This window comes from Plecotus auritus (genome assembly GCF_963455305.1).
Source record: "Plecotus auritus genome assembly, chromosome: 11".
NCBI classification, from domain to species: Eukaryota; Metazoa; Chordata; class Mammalia; order Chiroptera; family Vespertilionidae; genus Plecotus; species Plecotus auritus.
Window position 1 is genome coordinate 22,376,337 of NC_137777.1, and position 11,523 is coordinate 22,387,859.

The 11,523-nt window shown below is 43.2% G+C and overlaps 1 protein-coding gene across 2 annotated transcripts in view; it reads right to left on the bottom strand.

The window, feature by feature from the left end:
• CSMD3 (CUB and Sushi multiple domains 3) overlaps positions 1–10,806 on the bottom strand; it is a 931,825-nt gene extending 921,019 nt beyond the window's left edge. For both annotated transcript variants that reach the window (XM_080646869.1, XM_080646870.1), the window contains exon 1: positions 10,393–10,806. In XM_080646869.1, coding sequence (XP_080502995.1) covers positions 10,393–10,570 — 178 coding nt within the window. In that variant the 5' untranslated portion in view covers positions 10,571–10,806. The remainder of the gene's footprint in view (positions 1–10,392) is intronic.
• Between the last annotated feature and the right edge of the window lie 717 nt (positions 10,807–11,523).

Below are 11,523 nucleotides of genomic sequence, written 5' to 3' on the forward strand. Positions count from 1 at the left end.
AACCTCAGGTACCTGCTATGTGATAAGAGAAAATAAAATTAATATATTTTCTTCAGAATTTCAAATCAGAGAATCCTCATAGGGTAAACAAACAAAAAATAAATAAAAGATATGTCCCTATAGAAAACCAAAATAGATATTTGAAAAATTAGAATAATATAAAATAATAACACAGCTGATAATTTTATTAAGTAACTATGAAACAAGCAGTTAATGGGAATGTGAACAAGCTTTAAAAATGTATTTTAGTTAGCAATCCGCTTCCCCTTCCCATCACCAAAATCAGCAAAGCAAAATGTCAAGTCAATTTCTGATTTAAAATTTCAATGAACTAAAGTGAATTATTATAAAAATAGAGTCAATATTAAAATAAAGAACTTGGCTGACAATCAATTCTCAACATTACAAAACTTCTGGAATTCATAATTATAGGAAATAGACTTGGAAACAGATTGTAGATGTACCTTTATCTCTGACTTTTGCCAACCGTGGAGAAATCTACATCTAGCTGTTGTAAGGTGCAAAACTACTTAACAAAATAAAATGTCCCATAAAAAAAAGTGTTCAGTGTAACAAGTATGCTCTACGAACATTGTACTTGAGGGTATTATTAGAATATCTCAGTTTTAAAATTTTAAATGTAGGTAAAAATAACATCTCTAAAATATATACCAACAAAAAATAATTTTTTAATAATGAAAGAAGAAAAATGCTAGTTTACATTGGGGGTGTCTGAAGTTCAGAAAGGACAAAGTACAGTACTCTTGTTACATATTTAAATACATTTTATCATGTTCACAAGAAAATATAATCTACTAAATAGATGTATTTTTTATAGATGATAATATATATTTCAATGCTCACATTTAATTTTTAGGTTAATCTTTAAATTGTACATTAAGTTTCTCATTTACATGTGTGTATGTGTGTCTCCTAACACAATTGCTTCAGGAAATACTGTTTCTTGAAGCAATTGTAAATACCGTAAATCTGGTTAAGATTTTGGGGTAAGCACAATGTGCTTTCATCTCAAGAAGCTTTACTCCCATAAACCAATTAGGAACAATTAAGGAGGCTCATAAGGCAGCATCCAATAAAGAGAAATGTGCCCTATACAGGAAATGTAAAGACTGGTTCGTACCCTAGCTTGGCAAGTCACTTCATTTCTCTTACCTGCTTCCTCTCTATGTGAAGATAAAGCTACACCTATACATTTTACCAGGGTGTACTTACAGAATGAAGTACACTGTGTTGATGGAACTTGGATATGAATATTTTTAAGTATCTTTCCTTGGCCCACAAATAAATCTAATGTACATTTCCTGACTATTTGACACTAGTCTAGGTAGTAAAAATAGGTTTTCAAAGCTTTCCCATCCTTAAAATTCTACAGAATCAAATGGAAGATTAAGGTACCAAAAGGAACAAATTTATTTTACAAGGATTATACTACAACTCGTAAACAATTTTTATGCCCATATATTATTTTATATGTGAAGTCCATAAATTAATCTGCATTCATAAATTGCTAATTTTACTCAAGACACTGGGTTGGAATCTAAGAGTTATAGTTGAATTGTTTTTTGCACTTAATGCACTAAAGAGTTTTATGTATTGTATCAACATATTTAACTTACGTATTACCGCATATTTACTTCACTTACTATTGCTTATAAAAGTAGAAAATATCTTTCACATTTATTTTATAGAATCTTTTAGAGAATAAAGGAGGACAAGTAAAATATGCTGAAAAATTATAAAACTGAGATGTTATATGTCACTGTAACTATGAGATATGTAAATAACATAAATATTAATTTTAGACTTTCTTTTAAATTAAATTCTTAAAGTCTCAATTTTTCTCTTAAAAAGGAAAAGATTTCATTAGTAACTTAGTCATTTAGAGCTTTAGTTTTTGATAAGTCTATGAACTTATAAATATATTATCATTTCAGGTTTCGCTCAACAACTAGCTAATCATATAATCCTGGAAAGTCTATGCACCTCTCTGGCCTCAAGAAATGTGGATAATTTGTAAGTAGAGATAGTAATCTGTACATAGGAGGTAACAGCTACCTCACAAGATGCTTGACAGAATTCTAAGCAGGAAAATGAGGGAGAGAATCACTGTTTAAGATGTAAATGACACACTAAATATAAAGGGCTTAGTACACAGCTTCCCACATAAGAAAAAAAAAAAAAGACAAAGAATTATGTCCTGATACTATTTCCCAAAACATAACAATGTCTTATATCCTCTCTCTATATGAAGTACCTCTGAACATTTTGGAGTCAATCAGATGGATTGGTTGTATAATAGAAAACTATGGCAGGAACTCTTACTTTTTCAAAGTTATTAAAATTTAATAAATCCACTTCTGCAGAATCTATTTCCACTTATAAATTTCCTTTCAAAATGGTATCCAATCATATAAATGTAATATTTTTTAAAATTCTTACAATCACTTTAAAATATATGATCATAACTATTCCTTTAAAAACGGCTAATATAAAGTAAAGACAGGAAGAAGACTTTCATAATCTTGAACATTACAAACTCAGCTTTTAAGAGAATCACTCATTACTTTTCTATATTTCAATCACATTCTGAACATTTAAACCCCTCAAATTTACTAGCATTCATTATTTTGGATATTTTACTCTCATATCTTAAAGAAAGTTAAGAAAAAATCTCCCATATCAATAAAACTAAAGATAACCACTTAATATCATTGATTGTTCTTGTGCTATTAATAATTACATAATGTACTATTTTTCCTATGGTAGAGTTTTGAATGACAGCATTTTCTTATATAGACCATGTCAGAGAAATATGCACATGAGAATGCAGGTAACAGAGAATGAATAAATTTTATGTTAATAAGACTTAGACATAATGAAACTGCAGAAAAAAACTAAGAACAAATTTTCTAGATTTAAAAGCTTTTAAATACGAAATTTGTACAGGTTACAAGAAAAAATAAGTAAGACTTTCATTCTAAGTACTATCCCTCAAAGTTCTCTATGATACATAAAAAGCTGTCAATACATTGATTTTATTTTTATAGACATAATGTTATGAAATAGATTATTAAAATATGATTATTTATTTGATATACATATTATATATTTTAGAAATTGTTTTTATTACATAATTATTTCTTTTTGTCTTCTACAAAACAAGTGGTTAACATTTTTAAAATTTGACCACACAACATATAATCACTAATTGATATGTGGTACTTAAATATTAACTGTTGTGATTTTCTTCATGGGTGCCATCTGAGCAAGCTCTGTAGTAAAACTGATAAGGCATAGTACAAAGAGAGTTGAACATGAACTTGAATGTCAATGATCTAGTCTCAATGCTGGAGCTAATAATCTTTGTAACCTAGTAAAAATCACTTATCCTTCCTAGGCATGTGCATTTATTGTATCAAAATATTAGCATGGAACTAGTTGATATTTAAGAATCCTTCCAGCACTGTAAACACTATGATCTGTGACAAGATGAATAACACAAGTTCATGTAATTGCATTAATTAATCAATATTAAAATAAATCAATATGGAAATGTAACAGATGAAATGAGCCCAGAATCAGGGGTCACATTTTGAAGCTATGGGTCTGGCCTTGATTCACAGAGCCAGCACCTGAAGTAGCCGAGTAACGGTGATAAGTAGACATTCCAGAGTGTTTCTCAAATGAATAACAGCCTGGGAACTTGGCCAACGTGCAATAATAGCTAGTGTGAAGATGCTGCATTTTTTATTTACTGCTATGGAAAAGTTAAGGCTGCTTGTGTAAGGGATAAAGTGTGTGAGAGTTCATACTGGCTTTGCACATGGACATGTATTTTGATAATACTGACAACTGCTAGTGTTGGGCACTATATATGTTCCCTCTATAACCTTCTTATAGTCCTACTGATATTTTAAACTTTTTAAAAAATAGATAATGAAAATGAAGCTAAGGAAGTTGAATTGCTAGTAGAATCATTATTTGACATCAGGGTCATGGTGGCTCCAGAGCCCTTGCTCTTTCCACTTTACCTCAGTGATCCTCAAATTTTAGAGTGCATCAGAATTACTTGGATGACTTATTAAAAATAGCAATGTTTGTGTCGAACTATCAGGGTATCTGGTTCAATAGACCTGTGGTGGGGATCTGAGAGTTCATATTTCTAACATGTTTCCACTGGGTGCTACTTGCTCAGGAACATTTAGAAAATCACTGTAGAGCAACCACTTAAGAGCCAGTAGAATAATATTGTGAGATCTAATGCCACATGCTGGTCATTAATATTCCTGTTATCCAATTACAAGGTATGTGATGATGCATATGGTAATGGTCTACATTTAGACTTTCTTAGAGGAGATTTCAAATTGGGTTGTGGGCAACAAGCCATTATTATAGAGAAAATATTAAACCTTATGAATTCTCAACAGGCACCAAGAAATAGTTTAATGAAGGGCCTCATGGCATGACACATTTCATGGCTGCAAGATGGGAGGATTGAGAGAAAGTTGACCATCAGTACTAAGACCAGGAATACTAAAAGACATTCAATAAATTGATTTTTTGGTAAAAGTGATAATCCTGAGAATGGGAGCCTCATAAGGATCTAATTCTGAGGAAATCTTGAAGACATGGAGATTGATCTCCCTGCAAAGTGCCATGAATCACCCACCCACTCACTCTGAGAGAAAAGATGAATTTGCTAAGAATAGTGTCTGTTCTATCATCCTTACCAGACAGACCTCATCCAAAATCCCAATCAGAACTTCCATTGTATCCTGAAATTATAAACCCCTTTAAATTATGAGTAAAGGGAATGGAAGAAAGAATAGAAACAGGAGTTATGTTTTAATGTATACACAGACCAAATAAAATTGCCTTACATTTGTATCTCACACATTTTTTCATAATCTCTTCCTTTGCAAGCATTGTACTCCTAATCTCCCAAACACTGGAATTCAAAATGCAAGATGGCGTATTTTCTCAAATAACCACGTTGCCTAAAGTAATAAGTTCCTTGCCAGACATATTGTTGGGTGCCTCTAAGGTATTTTACAAACTGGACCACCATTGAAAGTAGTTGATATCCTGAAGTGCTTTCTAGAGACCCTGATGAATACATAGAAGAGAGTCACCTCTTGGGACACAGGGAGCAGTATATTTGGAGCCTACCGAACTGAAGTTTAGTCTGTTTCACTTACTGCTGTTTGAGATCGTAGAAAGCATTTAACATCAGTGTTTGTTTCCACATAAGCACGAGGCATTATGAATGTCCTACTTCTCTTACCACTTTGTTTCCCCAGATCTCACTTACAATAGAGTTTTACTTACACTGTATTTAGAACTGTGTATAGATGCCATTAGCTACTGCTTCATTTTATCATTCCATTGTTTCTGTAGACACCAAATTGGGTGTTCAGAGAAAAGACATGTATACCCCAAATATGCTTAGTTACCCCACAAATAGTAACGCTAAGTAATATCATGAACAGTTATAACTCCTGCAATTAAGTCCATGCTCCTGGAGTACTTAATATAGTGAGTAATTACACTCCCTTTCTCCTTGAAGGATCTCCAAGGAGCTGGTATCGGGTTTGCAAGAGGCTCAAATGTGCTCCTTAATTATTTCTGCTCACACTTTTGCTACCACTGGGTGTGTGTGTGTGTGTGTGTGAGAGAGAGAGAGAGAGAGAGAGAGAGAGAGAGAGAGAGAGAGAGAGAGAGAGAGAAAGAGAGAGAGCTCGCGCCCTCCCCAAACCATTAACACCAGAAGATTTGGGAAAATATGTCGCTGCAAAAATGACATTTCAGAACAATTTCAACCAGGTAACTGTCCAGGGCAAGTTCCACTCAGAATTCTGGGTACCCTTCACGCCTTTTCAGGGCGGCAAATTGGGTTGGCTTAGCTACTCGGCAGTGCCAAGCCTCCCCGAAGGCGCCGTGCTCAGGGAGCAGGGGCTCTGCCTGATGCCCGAGCAGATCTCTCTTTCTTGGGCGTCCTGCTTCGTTACTATTCTGCAATGCGCTGCAGTCCCCAGCGCGCCCAGCCCTCAGCCCTCGGCTGGGAGAGGACCACCGGCGACCAGGGTGACCCTGCTCCGTTCCATCTCTTCTGCCCTCTCTAGGGTCCAGCTAAGCCACTGCGGCGCTGGGACCCTGGCACTGGCTCCCCTGCTTGCGTTTCAGCGACGGAGCTGGGGTGGGGATGCGGGCGATCACAGAGGACCAGCAAGCCCATGACTTGCTCCCCAGGAGGTTTTCCAACTCCCCCGTGCCTGTTGGAGTGGAAGCTGAGAGAGGGCAGCACTGTGGCCAGCTTGGGGAAAGGGAGCTTTCCTGGGCGCCTGGGTGACATGTGTGACAGCAGTGGCGCAGCTCCGAGTCGGGGGAACATCAACGTAGGGTTCCCTACCACCCGTTTTCTCCTCGGACTCCCCTCCCCGCAGTCACGAGGCCCAAAGGCCCCTCCATGTCAATCCACGTGGACCTTCCCCTCCGAGCGACACACACACACACACACACACACACACACACACACACGAATGCAGGCACGCGTCAAGATCCAAGTCAGGCACTCCGTGTCAACCTCAGAGGTCCTAGGAAATTTCGGGGAGTCTGGCCTTCTAAAAGAAATTAACTAATACTCCCGGAGGAATTAGATGGAAGGAAGAAACACCTGTCCAAACGCGGGCCAGACAGGGACATGTGCCTCAAACGCAAAGGTCATCTCCCAGCAGGAGTCTCAGTCTCCAAAACCTCAAGGGAAGGGTTTTGCTGGTGATGATGGCTTGGCGGTGGGCGGTCTTTTGTTTGCTGTTACTGTTTGGTACAGACATTAACCCACCCCACGCCTCTTTGAAAAGCTAATTATCTGACCGGTGTGGTCAAGACTCTAGTCTGGAGGGCGGGGATGTGAAGGGGTCAGCCCTGAGATGTCGGGGCGGGGCCCCCCTAGGCTGGGTGAAAGGTGAGGTAGCTCTTCCACCACGTGGACACCTGAGACAAGACCCTTCCCAGTGGTGATGAACTGGGGGAGTTGGGGTGGGGGGAGCCCCAGTCTTGCAGAAGAGCTTTGCGGTGGGAGTAGGACCTCCTTGGAGTTCTAAGACTCTGGGCAACGTGGATCCTTCTGGAAGTCCAGGGTCCCAAGAGAAACCCCAGAAGCACGCCCTGGCGTAGGCTTTCAGGACCAGCACCCTGGCTCCCACCTGCTGTGGCCCAAGGTCAGTGTGTTCGGTCCCTTCGGTTCACTGGGATCTCAGGAGAAGGCGGGTGGGAAAGCCCCCTCCCCCCACGCGTGTGTGTTTACGTGGGCGGGACTTTCCAGCACGACTTGGAGATGCACAGCTTCTCTCTGAGCGAGCCCTGAGCTGACACGCCGCAGCTGCATGCTGCGTTTCAGAAACCTCTGCCGGCGTGGGTTTGTGCTTGCGTGTTTCCCTTTGAAACAAGCAAGCCTCAGTTCTAAGCAGCCCCTGCCCTGCGCCTCCCACCCCCACCCCCCAAACCCCCACCCCCAATTTGCTGCCCTGCAAATGTAGATGATGACCGTGGAGATAAAACACCCAGAGAAGGTTGACTGTCTCTTCCACCCCACTCTGGAGGTTCAGGCCTACTACCGAGGGCCACTATGTCTTCTATTGTGAGGCGATTCCTCCCACGGGGCCCCTTTGTCTTTGCTGTGGCAGGCAGAGGTGAAAAGGTGGAGGGATGGGGAGTGCGGACACCAGGTGGCCATCTCAAGGCGGAGCTGCTCACTTGGAAAACTGCGCCCCCTGAACTTCTGCGCCCTGGAGCCAGCGTGGGTTAGACCTGCCAAGCCTGTCCACCGACGCCCGTTCTGAGCTTTCCCGCGGGCCTGAGAGCCCAGAAGAACCCGCGTGGCAGACAAAAGCGGGCGCAGACCTGAGGGGAAGCAGCGTTTATGCCATTTCAGCAGTGCCATTTTTAGGGAAGCCTGGAGACTCGGGTGAAATGGAAATAAAATGGGGAGAGAGGGAAGGAGAAGCAGCAGCAGCTGTCCACATTGGCACCACCAGACCTCAGGGAGCAGGTCCAGAGCATACAGCCTACGTTTGATCCTCGGCATGTGAGGACAGCCTTCCAAGTTGTGAAATAGAGGAGGTGCCTTCCAAGTGGCAGATAAGTGACACTCACGGACCTCACTACCATTAAGCACGTTTTTTTTAAAAGGTCCGTAGAACCTTGGTTCTGGACCGGACCAAAGCAGAGTGTGACACACTACTTTTCTCCCAGCGTCCCCCCAAACCGAAGCCTCCTTAGTGGTGACCCATTAGCTTAACGCAAAGTTGTAAGTAGAGGCGAGGGGGTCCCGTTTCCGGTGCCATTTAAAGCAGATGAAGGCGCTCCTCCTTCCCACAGGCACGCCTTCTTCGGCGAATGCGGGAGGTGCGGGCAGCGGGGCAGGGATTGCAGGCGGCGAGGCTCGGTGTTCGCGGGGCGGGCGTGCTCTCTCTGCGTCGGAGACCCCCTCTCCCTACCTGCCCCCTGAATGCGTTTTGGCTCAACAGGTATCACTTGAAAACTCGCGCTTAACCCCGGGTCATCCTCCGGCAGGAGCCACCCCCACGTTTTTCCTGCGCGGCGCTGTGGCTGGCTCCCTGCGCCTCCCCCACGCCGATCGCGCGTCTAGCAGGCAGCCCCGGGGCCATCCATTAACCAAGGACTCCCAGTGGCAGGCGAACGGAGCCTCCATGCGAGGCTCCCCGCACTTGGAGCCGGCGACGAACCCCCGTGCAAGCAGCCCGAGGCGCGTTGGGTGCACTCGTCAGTGTAGTTACGACGCAGCTTAGAACAAATGGTGGGGCTCCGAGCTGCGCGGAGGTTCCAGGGGCTGGGGGTGGAGCGGTGGGAATCGAGCTTTGAGGAGCAGGTTGAGATTGCAGGGCTGTTGCTGCCAAAGAGACCAGGGCGACTTCTTGGCATTTCGAGATGTAAATTAAAATTCGAGACATGCCACCACCCATCATTGGTCCTAATAGAGGGAGAGGTAACCCCTCCACCCAAAACATGAATTATCATTTCCACTGAATGCAAATGGGCTGCCTCCCGTGGGGGGACAGCCAGCTGCAAGCTGGACAATAAACTGTTTCATAGAGACTCGGCGGATTGCGGTTCAGAGAGGCGCTCCTCCACAAAGGAAGAAGCGGCCAGTTTGTGTTGACAGCCTTGGCGCGCCTGGGCCAAGACACCCCCGCCCCCTCCCCCTCCCAACACACACACACACACCACCTACCCGTGACACACAGACGCCCAGGATTTGAAACTAGCTTCACTGAAAGCAAGATCCATCGTGTCTATTAGAGCTGTCATGAGTATGGGGAGGTGATTGTTCAAAAATGATGGCATGAGTCATAAACACCCCCTGAGTATTCTTTGCAGCAATTAATGGATAGCAGGGTGCAGGATAAGTTGTGGAATAGAGCTGGGGATCTGTTCCCCCCCCCCCCCCCAGGACAGTTCTCCTTCCAATGATGCTGACTGTCCCCCTTACCTTCCTGTTTAGGAATAAATTGTACATCCTACCCACCACCTCCCCTTGTCTGTGCATGTGACACTCACTCTACCTGTCTGAACGCTGAGACTTGCTGGGGATTTTCTTTTTGGTCGTCAGCTAATGACTTTCCTCCTACCTTCATTCATCCCCAAGGGTGGATCTTTATACTTCAAGGTGTCTCAGACCGTTTTAAAGCCTCATTTCAAGCCAAACCTCTACCACAGGACCCAGGGAAGCTAAGCTCCCCTACCATGTACCAACCGATAAGAGTCCACATAGGATTTGTTCACATATACATGAAGATATTTATGTGGGTGGGGGGGGGGTGCTTGGAAGACCCCTGTGCCCTAATGCATTTAAAACCACCACATTCCTAGCATGTCAGTAACTTTCCTACCGGAAAGGGTTAAAAAAAGGCATTTACTGGACTGTCTTTAATATAAATATTCCAACCCAGGCATCAAAACTGACTGGTTTGACTAGAAATCAAGGTAATCCCCACCACCAAGAAAAGTCTTGCAGAGGAATTCTGCCTGGACATCCACTAGTTAGAGAGACTATAAGAACCAACTCACGTATTCGTTTGAGCATACTGCAAGAATATTTATTGAGCACAAGCTCAATCACTGCATTGAACGCCAAATCTGGCAAGCAAAATGCATTTCCTATCCGAGAAGGGGGGGGGGGGAAGAGCTGTGAATCAACTCCTTCTTCAGTATTATTACGATTATTTTATCGGTGCAAATTACAAAGTAACCTACCAGCCTCTCTCTGGTGAGGAGTCAGCTCACCTCCATCCAAAACAGACGGGACCCCCCCACCCCCTCAAAAAAAAAAATTAAAAAAAGCAGACCTACCTTTCACACAAGACACCGTCAATAAAAAGACGAGGTTCCAAAACGTAAATCCACTTTTAATCCCCATTTTCTTCATCAGGATGAAGTGGAGGCGGCCACATTTAGCGCATCTTCTCTTGCCAGGCTCCAGGGGTTTGGATTCCTTTGCTCGGCTTTCCCCTTTGCGGATCCCTTTCATATTATTGGGGAGCTCCTAGTCCTGCTCCTCAGCCCGGCGCAGTGGAGTTGTTGCTGTTGTTGGTGCGCGGTCACAGCTCGGAGTGAATGGTGTTTCTGGGATACCACAGCAACCTTGACGAGGACTCAACCATCTCTCCAACGGGGGCACAAAGTCTCCGTACTCTGGATTCTGTCTTTTCTTGTGCGTTTTTTCCCCTCCACCGAAACCTACCTCAATTCTAGCTCCTTGTAGGAACCACCAGACACCACTAGTGAGCCTCTTAAAGCCCAGCTCCGCTCTCTGACAAACTCCCCACAATGTTTGAAATTCAGGGGGCTCGGTGTGGTTTTTTTTTTCCTCCCCCGAATAGATCAATTCTGCCTGTAAAAGCAGCCCAAGAAATATTATGTTAGTGAGCTCTCCACTGCAGCCGGTGGATGGAGGAGCATTTTAAAGGAATATTTTGATCGGAGGATCTGTGTTGCTTTTGGGGAAACCGTGATGAGAAGGAATCGGGCTCCATCGATGCCCACGCGTTACAATGGGACATGTGTTACTACTGTAGTTGCAGCATAATTCAGGCAGGCGCCTCACATTTATTATCCCGTGATTTAATTGAAAGGGGAAAGCACAGAGGAGAATTTATTTGCACACATGCATTTCCATATTCAAATGGCTTACGCGTAAACCGGGAACCGGCTTTTCACGATTCCGTAAACCGATTTCATCGGAGACCAGGCCGGGGGTGGGGTGGGATGGGGTGGGGAGGGAGTCAGAGTCATTTCCCCAAATAGTTCGCCCTTTCCTTGTCCCTCCCGCCTTTTCAGCTGATGGGTGCCGCAGTTAAACTACTTTATCTGCGATAGTTATCTAGGACAGACCCATTTGTCTTAATTCTGAATCGGTCCCAAATATGTAAATGGAAGGTTTCTTTCAAAACGGGAAATGCGTGTATCTATCTAAACGTCTGG